Source organism: Hyla sarda, chromosome 1, assembly GCF_029499605.1.
Source record: "Hyla sarda isolate aHylSar1 chromosome 1, aHylSar1.hap1, whole genome shotgun sequence".
NCBI lineage: Eukaryota > Metazoa > Chordata > Amphibia > Anura > Hylidae > Hyla > Hyla sarda.
In genome coordinates, this window is record NC_079189.1 from 405,062,166 (window position 1) to 405,087,920 (window position 25,755).

The 25,755-nt window shown below is 44.4% G+C and overlaps 1 protein-coding gene across 1 annotated transcript; it reads left to right on the forward strand.

The window, feature by feature from the left end:
• Nucleotides 1-24,595: 24,595 nt before the first annotated feature.
• On the forward strand, nt 24,596-25,522 carry LOC130369123 (olfactory receptor 2D3-like). Its single transcript, XM_056573950.1, has one exon. It carries the CDS (start codon nt 24,596-24,598, stop codon nt 25,520-25,522), a length of 927 nt encoding a protein of 308 aa, XP_056429925.1.
• Nucleotides 25,523-25,755: the final 233 nt, after the last annotated feature.

Below are 25,755 nucleotides of genomic sequence, written 5' to 3' on the forward strand. Positions count from 1 at the left end.
AGCAGTCAGAGAGGTTGAGCCGTTGCTAGTGGATACGACCTGGTCACTACCGCCGCAGCAAGACCATCCCGCTTTGCGGCGGGCTCTGGTGAAAACCAGTAGTGACTTAGAACCGATCCACTTGCACGGTCCACGCCAATCCCTCTCTGGCACAGAGGATCCACTACCTGCCAGCCGGCATCGTGACAGTAGATCCGGCCATGGATCCCGCTGAAGTTCCTCTGCCAGTTGTCGCCGACCTCACCACGGTGGTCGCCCAGCAGTCACAACAGATAGCGCAACAAGGCCAACAGCTGTCTCAACTGACCGTGATGCTACAGCAGCTACTACCACAGCTTCAGCAATCATCTCCTCCGCCAGCTCCTGCACCTCCTCCGCAGCGAGTGGCCGCTTCCGGCCTACGACTATCCTTGCCGGATAAATTTGATGGGGACTCTAAATTCTACCGTGGCTTTCTTTCCCAATGTTCCTTGCACTTGGAGATGATGTCGGACCAGTTTCCTACTGAAAGGTCTAAGGTGGCTTTCGTAGTCAGCCTTCTGTCTGGAAAAGCTCTGTCATGGGCCACACCGCTCTGGGACCGCAATGACCCCGTCACTGCCTCTATACACTCCTTCTTCTCGGAAATTCGAAGTGTCTTTGAGGAACCTGCCCGAGCCTCTTCTGCTGAGACTGCCCTGTTGAACCTGGTCCAGGGTAATTCTTCCGTTGGCGAGTACGCCGTACAATTCCGTACTCTTGCTTCAGAACTATCCTGGAATAATGAGGCCCTCTGCGCGACCTTTAAAAAAGGCCTATCCAGCAACATTAAAGATGTTCTGGCCGCACGAGAAATCCCTGCTAACCTACATGAACTCATTCATCTAGCCACTCGCATTGACATGCGTTTTTCCGAAAGGCGTCAGGAGCTCCGCCAGGATATGGACTTTGTTCGCACGAGGCGTTTTTTCTCCCCGGCTCCTCTCTCCTCTGGTCCCCTGCAACCTGTTCCTGTGCCTCCCGCCGTGGAGGCTATGCAGGTCGACCGGTCTCGCCTGACACCTCAAGAGAGGACACGACGCCGCATGGAGAATCTCTGCCTGTACTGTGCTAGTACCGAACACTTCCTGAAGGATTGTCCTATCCGTCCTCCCCGCCTGGAAAGACGTACGCTGACTCCGCACAAAGGTGAGACAGTCCTTGATGTCAACTCTGCTTCTCCACGTCTCACTGTGCCTGTGCGGATATCTGCCTCTGCCTTCTCCTTCTCTACTATGGCCTTCTTGGATTCCGGATCTGCAGGAAATTTTATTTTGGCCTCTCTCGTCAACAGGTTCAACATCCCGGTGACCAGTCTTGCCAGACCCCTCTACATCAATTGTGTAAACAATGAAAGATTGGACTGTACCATACGTTTCCGCACGGAGCCCCTTCTAATGTGCATCGGACCTCATCACGAGAAAATTGAATTTTTGGTCCTCCCCAATTGCACTTCCGAAATTCTCCTTGGACTACCCTGGCTTCAACTCCATTCCCCAACCCTGAATTGGTCCACTGGGGAGATCAAGAGTTGGGGTTCCTCTTGTTTCAAGGACTGCCTTAAACCGGTTCCCAGTACCCCTTGCCGTGACTCTGTGGTTCCCCCTGTAACCGGTCTCCCTAAGGCCTATATGGACTTTGCGGATGTTTTTTGCAAAAAACAAGCTGAGACTCTACCTCCTCACAGGCCTTATGATTGTCCTATTGACCTCCTCCCGGGCACTACTCCACCCCGGGGCAGAATTTATCCTCTGTCCGCCCCAGAGACTCTTGCTATGTCTGAGTACATCCAGGAAAATTTAAAAAAGGGCTTTATCCGTAAATCCTCCTCTCCTGCCGGAGCCGGATTTTTCTTTGTGTCCAAAAAAGATGGCTCTCTACGTCCTTGCATTGACAACCGCGGTCTTAATAAAATCACGGTAAAGAACCGCTACCCCCTACCTCTCATCTCCGAACTCTTTGATCGCCTCCAAGGTGCCCACATCTTTACCAAACTGGACTTAAGAGGTGCTTATAATCTCATCCGCATCAGAGAGGGGGATGAATGGAAAACGGCATTTAACACTAGAGATGGACACTTTGAGTATCTGGTCATGCCCTTTGGCCTGTGCAACGCCCCTGCTGTCTTCCAAGACTTTGTTAATGAAATTTTTTGTGATCTCTTATACTCCTGTGTTGTTGTATATCTGGACGATATCCTGATTTTTTCTGCCAATCTAGAAGAACACCGCCAGCATGTCCGTATGGTTCTTCAGAGACTTCGTGACAATCAACTTTATGCCAAGATAGAGAAATGTCTGTTTGAATGCCAATCTCTTCCTTTCCCAGGATACTTGGTCTCTGGCCAGGGTCTACAAATGGATCCAGACAAACTCTCTGCCGTCTTAGATTGGCCACGCCCCTCCGGACTCCGTGCTATCCAACGTTTTTTGGGGTTCGCCAATTATTACAGGCAATTTATTCCACATTTTTCTACCGTTGTGGCTCCTATCGTGGCTTTAACCAAAAAAAATGCCAATCCCAAGTCATGGCCTCCTCAAGCGGAAGACGCCTTTAAACGGCTCAAGTCTGCCTTTTCTTCGGCTCCCGTGCTCTCCAGACCTGACCCATCTAAACCCTTCCTATTGGAGGTTGATGCCTCCTCTGTAGGAGCTGGAGCGGTCCTTCTACAAAAAAATTCTTCCGGGCATGCTGTTACTTGTGGTTTTTTTTCTAGGACCTTCTCTCCGGCGGAGAGGAACTACTCCATCGGGGATCGAGAGCTTCTAGCCATTAAATTAGCACTTGAGGAATGGAGGCATCTGCTGGAGGGATCAAGATTTCCAGTTATTATTTACACCGATCACAAGAACCTCTCCTATCTCCAGTCTGCCCAACGGCTGAATCCTCGCCAGGCCAGGTGGTCTCTGTTCTTTGCCCGATTTAATTTTGAAATTCACTTTCGGCCTGCCAATAAGAACATTAGGGCCGATGCTCTCTCTCGTTCCTCGGATGCCTCGGAAGTAGAACTCTCTCCGCAACACATCATTCCTCCTGACTGCCTGATCTCCACTTCTCCAGCCTCCATCAGGCAAACTCCTCCAGGAAAGACCTTCGTCTCTCCACGCCAACGCCTCGGAATCCTCAAATGGGGTCACTCCTCCCATCTCGCAGGTCATGCGGGCATCAAGAAATCTGTGCAACTCATCTCTCGCTTCTATTGGTGGCCGACTCTGGAGACGGATGTCGTGGACTTTGTGCGAGCCTGCACTGTCTGTGCCCGGGATAAGACTCCTCGCCAGAAGCCCGCTGGTTTTCTTCATCCTCTGCCTGTCCCCGAACAGCCTTGGTCTCTGATTGGTATGGATTTTATTACAGACTTACCCCCATCCCGTGGCAACACTGTTGTTTGGGTGGTCGTTGATCGATTCTCCAAAATGGCACATTTCATCCCTCTTCCTGGTCTTCCTTCAGCGCCTCAGTTGGCTAAACAATTTTTTGTACACATTTTTCGTCTTCACGGGTTGCCCACGCAGATCGTCTCGGATAGAGGCGTCCAATTCGTGTCAAAATTATGGAGGGTTCTCTGTAAACAACTCAAGATTAAATTAAATTTTTCTTCTGCATATCATCCTCAATCCAATGGACAAGTAGAAAGAATTAACCAGGTCTTGGGTGATTATTTACGACATTTTGTTTCCTCCCGCCAGGATGATTGGGCAGATCTTCTACCATGGGCCGAATTCTCGTATAACTTCAGAGTCTCTGAATCTTCCTCCAAATCCCCATTTTTCGTGGTGTACGGCCGTCACCCTCTTCCCCCCCTCCCTACTCCCTTGCCCTCTGGTTTGCCCGCTGTGGATGAAATATCTCGTGATCTTTCCACCATATGGAGAGAGACCCAAAATTCTCTCTTACAGGCTTCATCACGCATGAAGAAGTTTGCTGATAAGAAAAGAAGAGCTCCTCCCATTTTTTCTCCTGGAGACAAGGTATGGCTCTCCGCTAAATATGTCCGCTTCCGTGTCCCTAGCTACAAGTTGGGACCACGCTATCTTGGTCCTTTCAAAATTTTGTGCCAGATTAATCCTGTCTCTTACAAACTTCTTCTTCCTCCTTCTCTTCGTATTCCTAATGCCTTTCACGTTTCTCTTCTTAAACCACTTATAATCAACCGTTTCTCTTCCAAACTTGTTTCCCCCACTCCTGTTTCCGGCTCCTCGGACATCTTCTCCGTCAAAGAGATTCTGGCATCCAAAAAGGTCAGAGGGAAGACTTTTTTTTTAGTTGATTGGGAGGGTTGTGGTCCAGAAGAGAGATCCTGGGAACCTGAGGACAATATCCTAGACAAAAGTCTGCTCCTCAGGTTCTCAGGCTCTAAGAAGAGGGGGAGACCCAAGGGGGGGGTACTTTTACGCCGAGCGCTCCGGGTCCCCACTCCTCCCCGGAGCGCTCGCTACACTCTCGTTACTGCAGCGCTCCGGTCAGATCCACTGACCCGGGGCGCTGCGATACCACCTCCAGCCGGGATGCGATTCGCGATGCGGGTGGCGTCCGCTCGCGATGCGCACCCCGGCTCCCGTACCTGACTCGCTCTCCGTCGGTCCTGTCCCGGCGCGCGTGGCCCCGCTCCCTAGGGCGCGCGCGCGCCGGGTCTCTGCGATTTAAAGGGTCACTGCGCCGCTGATTGGCGCAGTGGTTCTAATTAGTGTGTTCACCTGTGCACTCCTTATTTATACCTCACTTCCCCTGCACTCCCTCGCCGGATCTTGTTGCCATTGTGCCAGTGAAAGCGTTTCCTTGTGTGTTCCTAGCCTGTGTTCCAGACCTCCTGCCGTTGCCCCTGACTACGATCCTTGCTGCCTGCCCCGACCTTCTGCTACGTCCGACCTTGCTTCTGTCTACTCCCTTGTACCGCGCCTATCTTCAGCAGTCAGAGAGGTTGAGCCGTTGCTAGTGGATACGACCTGGTCACTACCGCCGCAGCAAGACCATCCCGCTTTGCGGCGGGCTCTGGTGAAAACCAGTAGTGACTTAGAACCGATCCACTAGCACGGTCCACGCCAATCCCTCTCTGGCACAGAGGATCCACTACATGCCAGCCGGCATCGTGACATGTATGATGCATGTATAGTATATAATGTGTACAGTGTGTGTATGTATGATTCATGTACAATATGTAATGTGTACAGTGTGTGTGTGTGTGTGTGTGTATGATGCATGTACAGTATGTAATGTGTCACCTATTAGGTAATATAACGAAGAGTATGTTGCCGAAGCTACCCACTGGGAAAATCTAACACCAACAACAAAAGTGACAGCAACAAGAATGTATGAAACATTGCAAAAGTTTATTTATTGAGAATCATATAAAATATTCATCATAGCAATTAAAAAGCACAGTGGACACAGCTGGAAGAAAAGGCAGGAACATACAGGCTCAAAGTAAAGGGTATTGAATAAAAAGGACACTGACAAACGTTGCATAAACAGGGGACTCAATAAAGGAATGCAGACAATGTAGTATAGCTAAATAAACTGAGTACAAGTGCAACAATAGTCAGAGAAAAGGATAAGTGTATATTACCACAACAGAGCCATGTAGTTACCTGCACCTACCCCAACGCACGTTTCACGCCAATGCGCTTCGTACAGTATGTGTGTGTATGATTCATGTACAGTATGTAATGTGTACAGTATGTGTGTGTATGATGCATGTATAGTATGTAATGGGTACAGTATGTGTGTGTGTATGATGCATGTACAGTATGTAATGTGTACAGAGTGTGTGTATGATGCATGTACAGTATGTAATGTGTACAGTATGTGTGTGTATGATGCATGCATAGTATGTAATGTGCACAGTGTGTGTGTGTGTGTATGATTCATGTACAGTATGTAATGTGTACAGTGTGTATGTGTATGATTCATGTACAGTATGTAATGTGTACAGTATGTGTGTGTATGATTCATGTACAGTATGTAATGTGTACAGTATGTGTGTATAATGCATGTATAGTTTGTAATGTGTACAGTGTGGTTGTGTGTATGATGCATGTACAGTATGTAATGTGTACAGTATGTGTGTGTATGATGCATGTACAGTATATAATGTGTACAGTATGTGTGTGTGTGTGATGCATGTACAGTATGTAATGTGTACAGTATGTGTGTGTATGATGCATGTACAGTATGTAATGTGTGTGTATGATGCATGTACAGTATGTAATGTGTACAGTATGTGTGTGTGATGCATGTACAGTATGTAATGTGTACAGTATGTGTGTGTATGATGCATGTACAGTATGTAATGTGTACAGTATGTGTGTATGATGCATGTGCAGTATGTAATGTGTACAGTATGTGTGTGTACAAGTGCAACAACAGTCAGAGAAAAGCACAAGTGTATATTACCACAACAGAGCCATGTAGTTACCTGCACCTACCCCAACGCACGTTTCACGCCAATGCGCTTCGTACAGTATGTGTGTGTATGATTCATGTACAGTATGTAATGTGTACAGTATGTGTGTGTATGATGCATGTATAGTATGTAATGGGTACAGTATGTGTGTGTGTATGATGCATGTACAGTATGTAATGTGTACAGTGTGTGTGTATGATGCATGTACAGTATGTAATGTGTACAGTATGTGTGTGTATGATGCATGCATAGTATGTAATGTGTACAGTGTGTGTGTGTGTGTGTGTGTGTATGATTCATGTACAGTATGTAATGTGTACAGTATGTGTGTATGATTCATGTACAGTATGTAATGTGTACAGTATGTGTGTATGATGCATGTATAGTATGTAATGTGTACAGTGTGTGTGTATGATGCATGTACAGTATGTAATGTGTACAGTATGTGTGTGTGTGTGATGCATGTACAGTATGTAATGTGTACAGTATTTGTGTGTGTGATGCATGTACAGTATGTAATGTGTACAGTATGTGTGTATGATGCATGTACAGTATATAATGTGTACAGTATGTGTGTGATGCATGTACAGTATGTAATGTGTACAGTATGTGTGTGTATGATGCATGTACAGTATGTAATGTGCACAGTATGTGTGTGTGTATGATGCATGTACAGTATGTAATGTGTACAGTATGTGTGTGTATGATGCATGTACAGTATGTAATGTGTACAGTATGTGTGTGTGATGCATGTACAGTATGTAATGTGTACAGTATGTGTGTGTGATGCATGTACAGTATGTAATGTGTACAGTATGTGTGTGTATGATGCATGTATAGTATGTAATGTGTACAGTATGTGTGTGTATGATGCATGTACAGTATGTAATGTGTACAGTATCTGTGTGTATGATGCAAGTACAGTATGCAATGTGTACAGTATGTGTGTGTGTATGATGCATGTACAGTATGTAATGTGTACAGTATGTGTGTGTGTATAATGCATGTACAGTATGTAATGTGTAAACATGTCCCCCATCCACCACGCGGGGGTGGCCTCATTTCGGATGGGACCCTAACACTCATTTCACTCACCTCTGCTGGGCATATGGCCTCTGACTGGGTGACTTGCTGGATCCACTATCAATTTAAAAACCTCCTGTGAGGTAAAGGTCTAGCTTCCACCACCCCCACCAATAAGCTAATCAAAGGGGCATTGTGTTTGGGAGAGGGTCTAAGCCTTTTCATTATTTACGAGAAACATTACACTTAATTTGGATTTTTGGGATTTAACTGCAGTATGTTACATTATCAGGCACAAACACTACACAGGTCATCTGTGAGCTAACCAATGAGGCACTCCAAATGTAATACCCTCATCTCTGATCAGAGAGGGTTAAAGTGGTTTGACACCCCCTGATCTGATATTAATGACCTATTCATAGTACAACTCAGTAATATATATAGCACATTTTTAAAAGCCCATAATAAACATTTATCACTTATCAACAGGATTAGGGATAAATGTCTGATCACTAGATTGTAGTACACTTAACCTGCCACTTTTTTGTTTTATTTCTAGATTTATACTGTCAGCAGTATGGCAAAATGGGGTGTCAACCTAGCTTAACATGTACAAAGTGTACATTTTGTCCACTCCTTGGCATTACCAGACAATTTGTATTGAGAGAAAAGCCACGGACATGTAATTTTATCACAATATGAATTGTTAAGTGTTGAATTTCTATTTTAGAGTCTGTTTGTTTTCTAATACATTTAATTGGCAAGTTGTGCAACGACTGTGCGTTGTGTTCCCTAGACCCTTCCTACAATTACATTCCGAGGGGACAGGAGCAGATAATGAGAACAGAAGGGATTAGCTCAGTAAACTTCGCAACCATTGGACCCAGTGGGAATCTCTTGAATAACTTGTAATTGATCTTTTTACTCATTACCTAATTAATGGAACAAAGAGAAAGCTTTCCACACAGTACACAGAACAATTATGAAGGAAGGTTGTAGAATTAACACTTGCAGCTATGACAGCTTACTATTACTGTATCTACTAAAGAAGTTAAAGAGAACATAACAATACATAAAATCTGATCATTAGCATTTGTATTGCTGGAGAAAATAATACAGGATATATAGGATATTTTTCAATATTATCAGGAATCATACATATATAGTTTATTAATGAATGATTCCTGATAATATTTTAAAAATCCTACAAAAATATAGATCCTATTTATGTATGATTCCTGATAATATTAAAAAAGAAACAGTAGTCAAAGCAAGATGACAAGATCAAATGCACAGTCTAAGTCTAATACTGTCTAAGGCTGTGTTCACAGGTTCAGGTTTTTAATTGCAATTATTGAAAACAAAGCCAGAATGTAATCAAAAGAAGGAGAAGCCTCAGTCTTTCCTATATACATGTCTTAAGTGTATGATCTTTTCATGGCTTAGTATGTAGTAATTGCATTTAAAAACCAGAATGTGTGAACACAGCCTAAAATCAAAGATTGTACTAAATCTTAAATACATAAATAAATAGGGTAAATTCACATGTGGCTGATTTGTGGAAGAAATTTCTATACTATACCACAGATACACTACACTTACAAATGAAATAAAGAAAAAAACTCTAAACACCGTTAGACAATTAAACAATCCCTTTAAAAATTCATATGTCTATAAGTTTCTTTTCAGCTAAGGCATATGCCATGATTGCCTATGGCACCGAGATGACCAGTTGAGGAGGACGGGAAGATCTCACATTCTTCCTCTTTCCCTTCCTCTACTCTTCATCATCCATTGATGATAAGCCGGTTATACCCCAAGTCACTGCCAATGGAACCCCCTTTACAAGTAATCCTGTCCTCCATACAAGTGACCATGTCTGGACCCAGTCTCACAATTATGAGCCACAGGTTCCTGAGTGTGTGGGCCACCCAGGAATCCAATTTGACCCCACAAACCTCTCTGAAAAAAAAAATTTCAGGGAGAAATAACTAAATTAGATAGTGGCTCAAACAAATTCATACACCCAACTATTTTTGGCCTCTTGTCAATGTTGAAATAAGATTTTGTGACCTTATGCTGCATATGAGCCTATTAAAGGGGTACTCCACTGGAATTTTTTTTTAAAATTAACTGGTGCCAGAAAGTTAAACAGATTTGTAAATTACTTCTATTTAAATATCTTATTCCTTCCTGTATTTATCAGCTGCTGTATGTTCCAGAGGAAGTTCTTTCCTTTTTAAATTTCTTTTCTGTCTGACCACAGTGCTCTCTGCTGACATCTCTATCCATTTTAGGATATGTGCAGAGTAGGAGCAAATCCCCATAGCAAACCTATCCTGCTCTGGACAGTTCCTAAAATGGACAGATGTGTCAGCAGAGAGCACTGTGGTCGGACAGAAAGGAAATAAAAAAATAAAAGAACTTCCTCTGTTGTTTACAGCAGCTGATAAGTACTGGAAGGAATGAGATTTTTAAATAGAAGTCATTTACAAATCTGTTTAACTTTCTGGCACCAGTTGTTTAAAAAAAAATTGTCTTCCGGGGGAGTACCCCTTTAAAGAAGCCGAAGTTTAGGCAATATTGGAGTGGGGATGTTGTGTAAAGATATAATGACAAAAGGGATGCCTTTATGGTGATCACAATACACAATGGTGGTAGCACCCCTGTCCCTGTGCAAGGTACAGTATGTCACATAAGTGAGTACATCGCTCACATTTTTGTAAAAATTTAATTATATCTAATTATATGACAAAACAAAAAAAAATGACACTCTGCTACAATGTAGAGTAATTAGTGCACAGTCTGTATGACAGTGTTTAATGTTGCTGGCCTCTTAAAATAACTCAACACACAGCCATTAGTGGGTAAACCTTGGCAAGAAGAGGAAATGTTTAAATTGAGGCCAATTAGCCATTTTTCCTCCTAAGGGTGCGTTCACAATACGGAATTCCCGCGGAATTCCACGAGCAGAACTCCGCGAGCGGAATTCCGCAGTGTGAACTTAACATTAGTGTTACTGAGTCTCCGCGAGACCCGTACACACTGAAATTGTTCCGCGCAAAGAAAGAACATGTTCATTCTTTGCATGGATTCCGCGAGCACTGCATAGCCATCAATGGTGACGGCTCAGTGCCCCACGGCCCTAGCGCCGAAGCGCCTCCGGCGGTGGCCGCCAGGCAGAATCTCCGCTCGCGGAATTCAGTGAGCGGAGATTCCTCAGTGTAAACGCACCCTATGTGTCATGTGACTTGTTAGTGTTACAATGTCTCTGGTGTAAATGGGGAACAGGTGTCTTAAATTTCGTGTTATTGCTCCCACATTCTCTAATACTGGTCACAGAAATTTCAACATGGCACCTCATTGCAAATAATTCTTTAAGGATCTGAGAAATTGAATTTTTACTCTACGAAAATATAGCCTTGACTAAAAGAAGACTGACAAGTCCTTGAAAATGAGCTGCAGCACAGTGGGCAAGACCATACAGTGGTTTCACAAGACAGGTTCCACTCAGAACAGGCCTCACCATGGTCTATCAAAGTTGAGTGCATATGCTCGGGGGGGGGGGGGGCAGGCTGTCAGTGATCAGACCATATGACACACACTGCCTCAAATTGTTTTGCATGGCTGTCATCCCTTTACTAAAGAATGGTGCACAAGAAAGACCCCAAACAGTTTACTGAAGACAAACAGACTAAGGACATAGATTACTGTAACCATGTCCTATGGTCCAATGAGATTAAGATAAACTTATTTGGTTCAGAAGGTATCAAGTGTGTGTGGTGGCAACCAGGTTACACCAGGTTAGAAGTACAAAGACAAGTATGTTTTTCCTACAGTCAAGCATGGTGGTGGTCATCATAAAGTTGACATGTTTTTACTTTTGGAAGACATCAGAGGGCTTCAAAGTATAGCATAAATTTTCCAATTTTTCACAAAATTTTTCACAAAATTGAAGTGGATTTGAAGGGCTTTAATATTACAAGTGCCCCATAAATGACCCCATTATAAAAACTGCACTCCTCAAAGTATTCAAAATGACATTCAAAAGGTTTGTTAACCCTTTAGGTGTTTCACAGGAATAGCAGCAAATTGAAGGAGAAAATTCTAAATCTTCATTTTTTACACTGGCATGTTCTTGTAGACCCAGTTATTGAATTTTTATAAAAGGTAAAAGGTGAGAAATCTTCCTAAAATGTGCAACCCAATTTCTCTCGAGTAAGGAAATACCACATATGTGTATGGCAAATGTTCGGCGGGCGCAGTAGAGGGCTCAGAAGGGAAGGAGCAACAGTGGGATTTTGGAGAGTGAGTTTTTCTGAAATGGTTTTTGGGGGGAATGTCCCATTTAGGAAGCCCCTATGGTGCCAGAACAGCAAAAAAAAAAAAAAAAAACACATGGCATTCATTTTGGAAACTACACCCCTCAAGGCACATAACAAGGGGTCCAGTGAGCCTTAACACTCCACAGGTGTTTGACTACTTTTTGTTAAATTTGGAAGTGTAAATTTTTTTTTCCCACTAAAATGCTGGTTTTCCATCAATTTTTTTATTTTTACAAGGGATAAGAGGACAAAAGGCCCCCCAAAATTTGTAACCCCATCTCTTCTGATCTTGGAAATACCCCATGTGTGGACGTCAAGTGCTCTGCTGGCGCACTACAATGCTCAGAAGATAAGGAGTCACATTTGGCTTTTGAAAAGCGAATTTTGCTGAAATGGTTTTTGGAGGGCATTTGCCTATGCTGCCAGAAAAGAAAAAAAATAACCCACATGACATACTATTTTGGAAACTACACCCCTGAAGGAACGCAATAAGGGGTACAGTAAACATTAACACCTCACAGGTATTTAACGACTTTTTGTTAAAGTTGGATGTGTAAATGAAAAAAAAAAAATTTTGTAACAAAAATGCAGTTTTTTCCCCAAATTTTTTATTTTTACAAGGGGTAATAGGAGAAAATGACCCCCAAAATTTGTAACCCCATTTCTTCTGAGTATGGCAATACCCAATGTGTGGGCGCACTACAATGTACAGAAGAGAAGGAGCGCCATTGAGCTTTTGGAGACAGAATTTGGTTGGAATAGAAGTCGGGGGCCATGTGCGTTTACAAAGCCCCACGTGGTGCCAGAACAGTGGACCCCTACGTGTGACCCCATTTTGAAAACTACATGCCTCACAGAATTTAATAAGGGGTGCAGTGAGTATTTACACCCCACTGGCGTTTGACAGATCTTTGGAACAGTGGGCTGTGCAAATGAAAAATTACATTTTTCATTTTCACGGACCACTGTTCCAAAAATCTGTCAGACACCTGTGGGGCGTAAATGCTCACTACAAACGAATGTCCAGCACTAGGTATGCGAATAAAATCTTTTCGTTTATTGAAGTTGCACAGGACAAACAGGTACAAGTAGTCTTTCTGACGCGTTCCGCGCTTAGATGCGCTTAGTCATAGAATAAAGACTTCACACTAAAGACACATTAAAATAGTATTTGTGAACAATCACGTGACTGATAGAAATCAGATATGTTGGAAAATGTGGTCCGGATTCTCTCCGATATTTTCTCCGGAATTTATCCACATTATAGTCCATCACTTTATTATATATATACTCTCTTAAGAAAAAACACACACCGAGGAAATATAGTGGAGATACATGCATTGGGATGGTTGTCTTCATGTTGTTATTGATATATTATTATTATTAATGAAAAACTTTTTAATAAAAAACTCTTCTAACAAAAAAAATGTTTCTAATAAAAAAATTCTTTATCAAGTGGGTTGATAGATTACACTTATACTGTAAACCCAATAAACAGTAAATTTAGTAAACAGTGATTAAATCCAATCTCCGATTCAATCCATCTGGATGTATCGTCTTCAAACAAAACATCCAGAAAGTTTCCCTGTTTAATAAGTGTTTTCTGAGATCTCCCCCTCTTGGGTGTTTATTAACCCTCTCTATACCTTTAACACTCAGGGTATTAGTATTACCTCCGTGAGATTTACTAAAGTGTTTGGTTAAAGCAGATACCCCTATTTTCATACCCTTGGTATCCTAGATGTGTCTGCGGACACGGACTTTTAATTGGTTGCTAGTGGATCCCACATATTGCAGTCTGCATTGTGTACAGGCTGCAAGATATACTACATGTTCCGTACTACAGTTAATGTAGCTTGTTATTGGATATGATATATTGGTAGTATAGGATGTAAAATGGTCTGTTTTTTCCATATAATTACATGTTATACATCTGCCGTGTCCGCAGCCCACATTTCCTTTATATCTCAGCCAACCTTTATTACCCTGTTCAGACTTGGGTTTACTGCTAAATAAGCTGGGTGAAAGTACCGACCCCAATGTTGGACCTCTTCTAGGGGTTACATTAATGCCACATAAGCGGTCCTATTACCCAGTCCACACACTATGAGCTGTGCCTATGGATAGGGAAGAGTTTTTGATAATGTGGTATGGCAGGGTGTGAGGTGAAGGAAAGTTGTTATTACCCTAGGGGCAGATGGCATTAACCCCTTGTATTCGTGATGCCAGGGTGTGGTTTAGCCTATAACCACCCGAAGGTATACCGCTGGATCCTGGGTTAGGCACGGGGGCAATGAAGACACCGATGCCAAGTTATGGACAATGGCAGCTTTACTGAGGGTAGACAGTTGGTACAGTGTATGCAGTACAGCCGGGGCTCAGGGAGGTGACCAGTGACACAGAGACCTCGCAGGCTTGCTGGGACTTGTAGTTGGATATGAGAATTTAGTGCAGGCCGCGCTGGGTAGACAGATGACTTGACTGGCTTGTGACTGACAGGACAGTGACTTTATCTTACTTGCACTTGACTTGTGGCTGCAGGACTTGACTTGAGGCCTCCACTACTCTGGCCACATACTCTAGGCACGACTTGACTGGACCTATGCAGGAAGCAACAGAGCCAAGCTAGCTCCACCCAGAGCTTATATGGGGGAGACTAGCAAGGAGCCTATAGGTCACCCTTGGGGTCAGCTGGTCACTGATACCTCCTGGGTAACAATCACATGGTTCATTTTATTAAAGGTATAACACACAGCATAATACATAACATATTTACAATGGGGGAAACACTGCAGGGGAACCTTGGGACACGGAGGGACGCTGCCTGACAGGGCAGGGAAGGTGCAGGGTAACACCATCCCGTGCTGGGCCACCACAATAATAAGGAGGAGAAAACCCCTTTAATGATAACATCTCTGTGAAGGTTCAAAATGTTCCTGTTAATCATTCTAACATGATTGGTCTAAAGTGAGTAAGGGTTTACACTACGTTTTGAAGACATGGGAACCCAGCCTGTAGCTGATTCATTTCAACAAGTCGTAAAGTGACTGATCGACTAATTTTTTCCCCATATCCGGTTTTCTGGCCGGACTTAAAATTGTGGTATGCTGCGGTTTTAGGTCGAGTAAGAAAACTGGATACGGGAAAAAAATGAGCTGACCGGAGTCACTATTTGATTCCGGTCGGCTCATTGAAATAAATTAGATACGTATCTTCAAATCGTAGTGTGAACCCACCCTCACACGTAATAAAAGGAAAAGAAATATTGCTCAATAATACAGCTGTGGTGACCCCGAGTGGGGGGGTGACCACGGGGCGTGAAGGGTGTAGGTGGATGGGGCAGATGGTATTAACCCCAGGGGCAAAATGTTATTAACCTCTAATGTTCGTGACGCCAGAGTGTTTTTTGTGGATTGGTAACCACTAGAGATGAGCGAATTGAAGTTGATGAACCCGAATTTGTTACGAATTTCATGAAAAATTCGATTCGCACGAATCGCTTCATTAAACTCCATTTTACAGCGTTCCATGCTATTGGAGAGCTAAGATGGCGGATCCACATGTGAGTACATGGGGCAGGGGATTATGGGAGGGCGGGAAACAGCAACGGGAATGAAGGTAGGCGGGCTGACCCTGAACCACATGTGAGATGCAGCCTATCAGTGTTCACTGACCCCTGTGATGTCACAGCCCCTATATAATCGGCGGCCATCTTGCCTCTCTTCATTTCATCTATGCACTCAGATGGAGAGGACGGGACTGCGTGTGTGTGAATAGCTCATACCAGAGCGTTACACTGCAACTGCTAATCACATCAGCATTAGGGAAAGGCAGGAGTGCACATTGCTGTGCTGTTACTCTGAGAACGATCATTGATAGCTAAACCTCCTATTCACATTATTGAGCATTGCAGCAGAGAGGGGCAGATAGCTGTCAGCTGCCTCATACAGATCTCCAAGCTGCCTGAACTTTCTGAAGCATCTTATCTCCTCATTTTTCAGCCCAATTGAGTTTGTTTTGCTCCACAAATCTTCTGCTGCTCAGAATTGTGTGACAGAGTGCAATTTAGGGTTTAATCCCTGGATTTTTTTTTGGTGGTGCTGCACTGTTGGGTCCTGCTGCTGTTCAGAAATAAGTCATATTAGTGTGGACTTTAGTGGCTTTTTACCATTTTTCACCTGTTACTCTGTCTCTGTGCTAAATTCAGTGTTATACCACACGTTATACACCTGCCGATATATTAAAGAAAAAAAAGTTTTTCCTGAGTACAAATACGCTTTTTCAGTGGCCTTATCATTGCAAAGGGCCTACATACAAGTAAATAGCGTACCATATACTACCTTTTTTTCTGTCTCTGTGCTAAATTCAGTGTTATACCACACGTTATACACCTGCCGATATATTAAAGAAAAAAAAGTTTTTCCTGAGTACAAATACGCTTTTTCAGTGGCCTTATCATTGCAAAGGGCCTACATACAAGTAAATAGCGTACCATATACCACCTTTTTTTCTGTCTCTGTGCTAAATTCAGTGTTATACCACACGTTATACACCTGCCGGTGTATTAAAGAAAAATAAGTTTTTCCTGCGTACAAATACGCTTAACAGTCGCCTTATCATTGCAAAGGGCCTACATACAAGCAAATAGCGTACCATATACTACCTTTTTTCTGTCTCTGTGCTAAATTCAGTGTTATACCACACGTTATACACCTGCCGGTGTATTAAAGAAAAAAATAAGTTTTTCCTGCGTACAAATACGCCTAACAGTGCGCTCATCATTGCAAAGGGCATACATACAACCAAGTAGTGTACTATTTAGTACCTGTATTTCTGTCTTGGTGCTAAATTCAGTGCTATTCCACACATTAGTATACACTGGCTGGTGTATACAACAAAAAAAGAGTTTTTTTTCTGCGTATAAATAAGCTTAACAGTGTGCTCATCATTGCAAAGGGCTTACATACAACAAAGGAGTGTACTATTTAGTAACTGTTATTCTGTCTAGGGCCTATATACTTTGAAAGGACAGCCGTAAGTAATCGCCTGCTGCTGTTCTATACCCTCATAAACGCACTAAGTATGTCAGACAGGGAAGTGCCAGGACGTGCACAGAGAAGGGGCAGAGGCCTACATACGTCAGGCAGAGTTGACAGCAGACTTGGGGCGAGTGGCAGCAGAAGTCGCAGCAATAGGCCTGAGCTCCCGTTAACACCCAGTGGTCGTGTCGTCGACCCATCTCTCCTCGTCAATTGGTTTGCACACTCATCCCCATCATCACAAGCGACATCTGACAACCCCAGTCAAGAGTTGGTGGGTTCCTCAGACACAACCCTCAGTTGGAATGGCCCGGGAGCAGTCCCCGTAATCCCATTGCCTTTGTCCTATGCTGTTCCCTCTCCCGAGGTAGTGGTCCAGCCTGCCGCATCACCCAGTGGCCATCTGCTCCCTACGTCATCCAGCCAAGGATCCACCACCTCAGCCGAAGGGAGCATTGTGTCAAACCCTCCTTCTTGCGCTCCTGCTTCTTCCGCTCGTAGTCAGCCATTCCGCCAACAATCGATCGTCGAAGCCATGTCCAAGAGACAACAGTATGCGCCCACTCATCCAACGGCGCAGAAGTTGAATGTGCCCCTGACCAAGTTGCTGGTGTTGAAGTCCCTTCCTTTCCAACTGGTGAACTCTGCAGCTTTCAGGGAATTGATGGCTTGTGCCGAGACGAGGTGGAGAGTCCCAAGCCGTCATTTCTTTGCGAAGAAGGCAGTACCAGCCCTGCATAAGTTTGTACATGAGAAGGTGGGCCAGTGCTTGAGCCTGTCGGTGTGTTCAAAAGTGCACGGCAGTGCCGACGTGTGGAGCTGTAACTACGGGCAGGGACAATACATGTCTTACGGACCACTGGGTAAATGTTGTTCCTGCACAGCCACAACAGCAACTTGGACAGGTCACACCGCTTCCTCCTCCACGCTCTGGCTCCCAGGCAGTTGGTCCTTTTACAGTGTGCACCTCCTCCTCCTCCCCCGTGTCCTCGGCCTCCACTGCACGTCCAAATCTCGGTGGCTCTTCATCGTACCACGTGTGTAGGGCACAGCAGTGTCAAGCCATCCTTCACATGGTTTGCCTTGGCGAACAGAGTCACACAGGGGAGGAACTGCTAAAGTTCATTAGGGAAGAAATCCGAGTATGGCTTACTCCACGAAATCTGGAAATGGGAACCATGGTGACCGACAATGGGAAGAACATTGTGGCTGCACTGCGACAAGGAAATGGGAACCATTCGCCCTGCATGGCACACGTGTTGAATCTGGTTGTCAAGAAGTTCATCAAGTCTTCACCCCATTTGCAAGACGTCCTGACAATGGCAAGGAAACTGTGCATGCACTTCAGCCACTCGTACACAGCCAAGCACACTTTGTTTGAGCTGCAGTGTCAGAACGGTATCCCACAACATAGCCTCATTTGTGACGTTGCCACATGTTGGAATTCCACCCTCCATATGTTGGACAGACTATACTAACAAAGAAAAGCCATCACAGATTTTTTGATGATACAAGCAGATCGGAGTACTCCCCTGTGAATGAGTGGCAGCTCATACGTGACACCTGCCGTTTGCTGAGGCCCTTTGAGGAAGCCACATTCCACTCCTACATTTACTCCAAAAAAAGATTGAAAACATGGCTGGTCACGGCAATGGAAATGTTGCGCCTACATCAGAAGGCTACATGAGTCCTGTGGGGGATGAACTGGAGGAGGATGATGAGGGGCAGAGCGGAGCACAGTTTTCGGTGGCCAGTGTTTCTGGTCATTGGACAGGAGAGGAGGAGCAGGAGCAGCCAGAGGAGCTGGAGGGTTATTACGAGGGAGGCGAGACAGAGGACCCAGACACACCGTGGCAGTATGCAGTGGAGATGGAGGCAGGTAGTCCCAGCGAGTCACTGTCACAAATGGCACGATGCATGCTGAGTTGCTTGCGTAGTGACCCCCGAATTGTCAAAATTCGTCAGCGCGATGACTTCTGGATCTCCACCTTATTAGACCCTCGCTACCAGCCCAGAATGGGGGCCTTTTTTACACCCACTGAGAGGGAGGACAAACTGACCTACTTCAGGGAGCTTCTACGTAGTCGGTTAGCCACATGGTCACCACTCGCAGGTCTGACTCGGGGGCCCTCTGCGCTCACCTTCCACTGCCACGGCTGCTGGGGAGGGGAGGGTGGCAGGAGCAGTACCGGCTCAATCAGCAGCAGTCTGAGTCTACACGCTGATGAGTAGCTTCCTTCAGCCGCATAGTGAAGCTACTCATCAGCAGCAGGTGGACATGGAGCAGGACCTGAACCAGCAGGTGGTGGCTTACCTCGACAGGACCCTGTGAACAACAGTTGAAGATCCGCTGGACTTCTGGGCAGCAAAACTCGATTTATGGCCGCAACTAGCGGAGTTTGCCCTGGAAAAGCTGTCTTGCCCGGCCAGTAGTGTGCCATCAGAGGGGGTGTTTAGTGCGGCCGGGGCCATAGTCACCCCAAGGCGAACTCGTCTGTCCACTAAAATGTGGAGAGACTGACGTTTGTCAAGATGAATCAGGGATGGATCAGCCAGTATTTCCAGCCACAAATGACAGATGGGTCTGAGTAGATTGACCATGCTCCTACAACAAAATTTTCTCTATTGTGGTTGGTTATGAAACCCTCTGGGGCAGACCTGGGCATTGTACGGCCCGCTTGCCACATACGGCCCTTTGATTGGCTCTGACCGGCCTGCGCTGATTGGGGGACAACTATGCTGCCTAATCTGGGGGACATCTATGCTGCCTAATCTGGGGGACAACTATGCTCCTAATCTGGGGGATATCTATACTGCCTAATCGGGGTGACATCTATGCTGCCTACTCTGGGGGACATCTATGCTGCCTACTCTGGGGGACAAGTATGCTCCTAATCTGGGGGACATCTATGCTACCTAATCTGGGGGACAAGTATGCTCCTAATCTGGGGGACAACTAAGCTCCTAATCTGGTGGACATCTATGCTGCCTAATCTGGGGGACATCTATGCTGCCTAATCTGGGTGACATCTATGCTGCCTACTCTGGGGGACAAGTATGCTCCTAATCTGGGGGACATCTATGCTGCCTAATCTGGGGGACATCTATGCTCCTAATCTGGGGGGACATCTATGCTGCCTAATCTGGGGGACAAGTATGCTCCTAATCTGGGTGACATCTATGCTGCCTAATCTGGGGGACAACTATGCTCCTAATCTGAGGGACATCTATGCTGCCTAATCTGGGGGACATCTATGCTGCCTAATCTGGGTGACATCTATGCTGCCTACTCTGGGGGACAAGTATGCTCCTAATCTGGGGGACATCTATGCTGCCTAATCTGGGGGACATCTATGCTCCTAATCTGGGTGACATCTATACTGCCTAATCTGGGGGACAACTATGCTGCCTAATCTGGTGGACATCTATGCTGCCTAATCTGGGGGACAACTATGTTCATAATATGGGGAAAACTGATGCTTCTGGCCTTGGGCCTATAATTTTTTGAAGTTTAGCAGTAGCAAAATACATGCTTAATACAAATGTCAACATTGATTTTTAAATGTATGTGGTTATGAAACCCTCTTGGGTACTGCGAATGACTGCTCCAGACTCATTCTGTGTCTTTCACAAACTACTTGCCTCCCTGGTGCCTCAGGCCTTGGGCCTATAATTTTTTGAAGTTTAGCAGTAGCTAAATACATGCTTAATGCAAATGTAAACATTGATCTTTAAATGTAGAGGGTTATGAAAACCTCTTGGGTACAGCAAATGCATGCTCCAGTCTCATTTTGTGTCTTTCAGGAACTACTTGCCTCCCTGTTGCCTCTGGTCTTGGGCCTTAAATTTTTGGATGTTTAGCAGTAGCTAAATACATGCTTAATGCAAATTTCAACAATGATCGTTAAATTCTCGGCGCTCTGCCAGGTCCTTCTCCTACCCCGCCTGGGCCGATCCGAGGACCTCACTAACCAACTCACTAACTAATCCAATCGCTTATAGCAATGGGCGGTGTGTACAAAGGGCAGGGACTTAATAAACACCAGCTTATGACCCTCACTTACTGGTAATTCCTCGTTTTAAGATTAAATAATTGCAATCACAGATCCCTATCACGAACTGGTTTCAGCTTGCAACACGCACCTGTCCTTGAAAGATAGAGACACGCTAATCCGTTCAGTGGATCGCTAGTGCGGCCCAGGACATCTGAGGCCATAACACACCTGTTATTGCTCGATCTCGCAATTGATCGGGCAAGGTAAGGGGTTATTAAAGCCTCTTGGGTACTGCTGAGGCCTACTCCTGACTGCTTAGGCCTAGCAAGGTTGGCAGTCAGCATGGTGTGGCAGTAGTGGAGCCAAACGTGCCCGGGGGGAGACCACCTGCTTCGCGGCAGCTTACCTTTCCGGGAGTTAGCGGGTTACCAGCACCGGTTGATGAAAGATAGAGACACGTTAATCCGTTCAGTGAAGCGCGCCTACGGCCCCGGAAATCAGAGGGCATAACGCACTTGGTATTGCTCGATCTTGCAATGGATCGTGCAAAGGTAGGGGGTTAGTAAAGCCTCTTGGGTACTGCTGAGGCCTACTCTTGACTGCTCCTGGTGCAATGTATGGGGTAATTAAACACTCTTGGGTAGTGTTTTTTTTTATTTACTGTTAATTTTATCAGCAATAAAATAGAATTTTCCAGAATGCTAATCGTTACACAACGGAACACTTGTTGCGTGTGATTTTTTAATGAAAAAAAATATATAAAAAATACGGACAGGGATTAACTCTGCTTCATCATTTTGGGCGAAAAAAGTCCTTTGGTGATCTGATCTTTTGGAGACAGACACATATTGAATTAGTTTTTGTAAAAAAAAATGTCAAACATTGTGTGGTTTATTCTTTTTGAAAAGAATGTTTTTGGGTGGTCCACCGTCCTGCATTATAGAGTCCTGTGAACTGTTGGATATGCGCTTGTTCTTACACAAAGGTATTTCTTTAAAAAATGTCTAAAATGTTGTTGTTTTTTGGAGGGGATTGTGAAGCCCGGGTGTGTATTGGTGCATCAGCCAACTCCAGGCTGTGTCCTTCAGGCAATATATGGGTTCCTGATGCCGCAGAGGTGGGGCCTGGGTCTTGAAATTTCTAATTTTTGGATAGCGAGTGCTACCTATGGGAAATCTTTGTCAAAAATTTCATATATTGTGTTGTTTTTTTGGGGGGGATTTTGAAGCCCTGGTGTGTACTCTTGCATCAGCCAACTCCAGGCTGTGTCATGCAGGCAATATATGGGTTACTGATGCCGCAGGGGTGGAGCCTGGTTCTGGAAATTTCAAATTTTTGGATAGCGGGTGCTACCTATGAGAAATCTTTGTCAAAAATGTCATATATTGTGTTGTTTTTTTGGGGGGGATTGTGAAGCCCTGGTGTGTACTCTTGCATCAGCACACTCCAGGCTGTGTCATGCAGGCAATATATGGGTTACTGATGCCGCAGGGGTGAGGCCTGGTTCTGGAAATTTCAAATTTTTGGATAGCGGGTGCTGCCAATGAGAAATCTTTGTCAAAAATGTCATATATTGTGTTGTTTTTTTGGGGGGGGATTGTGAAGCCCTGGTGTGTAGTGTACTAGTGCGTCAGCCAACTCCACGCTGTGCCATTCAGCCAGTAAATGGTCTCCTCTTGCTGTCAACATGTCCACGCTATGTCATTCAGTCACCATATGGTCTCCTGACACTGATGCCACCACCAGGCTCTGTCATTGTGCTGCTGTGCGGCAGTGATTCTAAGAGCGATGCCGGTAATCTGCATGCTCTTCTGAATAACAGTATTATTTCACTACCCCAGCACACTCCATATGCGTTTTAGGACACAGCAAAGTGTTCTATACCCCTATAGAGGCTGTATGTAGGCTAGAAATAGCCTTTTTTAATATCGATTCGCCGCAAATGAATTCGGATCGAAACAAACTTTTCGGGAAAATTCGGCGAATCGGCCGAATTTAATTTTTGAAAAGTTCGCTCATCTCTAGTTAATATGCACAGCGGTGGGTGGGAGAAAGGCTGTGGGGCGCTCCTCTGGCTGAGCTTCACAGTCTGTCTAAGTGGTGTAGAAACTTTCCTCGTCCACCTCAAGGAGGTTAGTGGGAATGGAATGAGAGGGAGCGGCCTGCAAAGCAGAAAACTGTCCCTGTGCGGAGGGTCACATTACATTACGCTACAGGGCACAGTTTCCTTCATTACACCTGCTCCTATAAACACTGTCACATTTCATAATCCCCGCCGGGAGGCAGGAGCTCTGATTGGTTAATAGCTATTGACCAATCAGAGCTCCCCTCTCTCGGCAGCGGGGATTATGAATTATGTATATAGCAGTCAGCGGGCAGTGCATTGTAGTCGCATGTACCGCCGGCTTTTTAACTTAAATGCGGATCCCTGTGGGTCTCTGCAGAGTGACCTGGTGCGATCTGCACCTCAGCCCTGGGACTATAACTTCCATCATGGGCAGAGTCTGTCCATGATGAGAGTAGTAGTCCTAAGAGTGCCATCCCTCAGCAGCGCTGCAGAACTACTACTACTCCCATCATGGAAAGACTCTGTCCCATGATGGGCGTAGTAGTCCAAGGGCAGAGGTGCAGATCGCAGCAGATCATTCTCTGGAGATCCGCTGCGATCCGCATTTACTAACTATAAAAGCTGGTGATACATGCGTCTACACTGCGCTGCCGCGGGCTCCTATATACAGTTCTTATAATTCATAATCTGCGCCAGGAGACAGGAGCTCTGATTGGTGAATAGCTATTGACCAATCAGAGCTCCCCTCTTCCGTCAGCGGGGATTATGAATTATGAATGTGTATACATGAGTGGCGTGCAGTGTAGCCGCATGTACCGCCGGCTTGTATAGTTAATAAATGTGGATCCCAGCAGGTCTCTGCAGAATGACCCGGTGGGATTGGCACCTCAGCCCCTGGACTACAACTCCCATCATGGGCAGAGTCTGTCCATAATGGGAGTAGCAGTCCTTACTTTGCCAAACTAGACACTTTGGTACGTGTCCTCTGAGGTGGTGTATATTTGTGCAAGAAAATGACGTTTGCGAATTTTTTTTGCGCCAAAAAAAAACTCAGTAAATTCGATTCTACAGTAGAAAATGCTCTATGGTAGACTTAACCGTAGACAAAGCGATGAAGAATTCTATCAAAATTTGCGCAAAAAAAGACACAAAAAAACACTTGCACATATTTTTGCCCCCAAAAATAGACACAAAACAGCTTTATATACAATGATAAATTCCCCACATAGTACAAAACATTATACTGACTATACACAGTAACTCTAGCTTCAATACTGTACAGGGTTATATCCTGTACTGGGACATTACACAAATATTACTGATTACTAATTTTGCAAGCAGCAAAGGTATCTTACGTCATCTTGCTGTGATGTCTCTTGAGGAAAGAACTTTAGAGATCTGGAGAATTCAATTGTCAGGTGCAAAGCCTATATAAGTCTTACATGCTGGTACATGAATTTAACCACATCATTCTTTTTTTTTAAAGATAATGGAAAATGTTAATTCCTTTTTCCCTTTTGTAAACCCTGATATAAAATTTTTGTACTATGACCTGTAAAGTATTTGATTCATTGCTGGACATTTGTTTCCAATTACAGACCACACATTCAATGTCTACACAAATAATGTCAGGTCAGCTCCAATAACTAAAACTTAAAGTTACTTCTACAAGCCTGATACATGCATTAAGGTGATGGTATCATTCATATGACTGCATATACATCATGGACAATGCTACAAACATAAAAGAGTTCTACCTCCATGCCTTTGCAGACATGAGATTTAAGGGCTTGTACTTCATTTTATTCCTGATCATATACCTTGCCACAGTGATAGGTAATATTTTTATTATTGTCTTTACAAAAATGGACCATCATTTTCAGACACCAATGTACTTTCTCCTTAGAAATCTGGCATTTCTGGACATCTGTTATACCTCTACAACACTACCACAAATGCTTGTCAATTTATTGATAGAAAATTTAGCCATTTCCTTACCAGCATGTATTATCCAGTTATATGTCTTCCTCTCATTGGCAGCCTCTGAATCTTCTTTGTTGGCCACAATGGCTTATGACCGATATGTTGCTATATGCATTCCATTGAGATATTCAGTCATTATGAGTAAAGATGTTTGCCTTTATATGGTTGCTGGGACCTGGGTAATTGGAGGCATTTATGGGGCAATTCACACTGCCAACACTTTTAGATTGCCCTTTTGTGGCAGCAATGTCCTCAACCATTACTTCTGCGATATTCCTCCTCTTCTGAAGATTTCTTGTATTGACACACTCCCCAATGAAGCTACTGTTTTTGCAGTAGGTGGCTTCCTAATGCTTGGCTGCTTCTTACTGATATCCGGATCTTATGTACAAATTTTGTTTTCTGTCTTAAATATTCCAAAAGGATGTGGGAGAAAGAAGGGCCTGTCAACATGTGTGTCCCATCTCATTGTTGTTCTTTTGTTTTATGGAAGTGGTAGCTCTATGTACTTCCGCCCTAAATCTAATGTACTTGCAGATAAGGAATGGCTTCTGTCTCTGTTCTACACTAGCATTACCCCTTTCCTTAACCCTATCATATACAGTCTGAGAAACAAAGACATCCATGGGGCATTTCGAAAAAACATCCATAAATTGCTCCGGAATTAATTATGACTGTTAAAAGTAGGTTATAAGAATTTCTCTCTCTCTCTCATGGCCATAAATGTTGGCACCCCTGAAATTTTTCAAGAAAATTAAGTTTTTCTCACAGAAAAGGAATGCAGTAGTAAATATTTTTCTATATTCATGTTTATTCCCTTTGTGTGTATTGGAACTACACCAAAAAAGGGATGAAAAAAATCAAATTGGACATGATGTCACACCAAACTCCAAAAATGGGC

What these genes read in the sequence shown, in the direction of transcription:
- LOC130369123 (XM_056573950.1), top strand. Translation starts at nt 24,596, where the DNA reads ATGGACAATGCTACAAACATAAAAGAGTTCTACCTCCATGCCTTTGCA.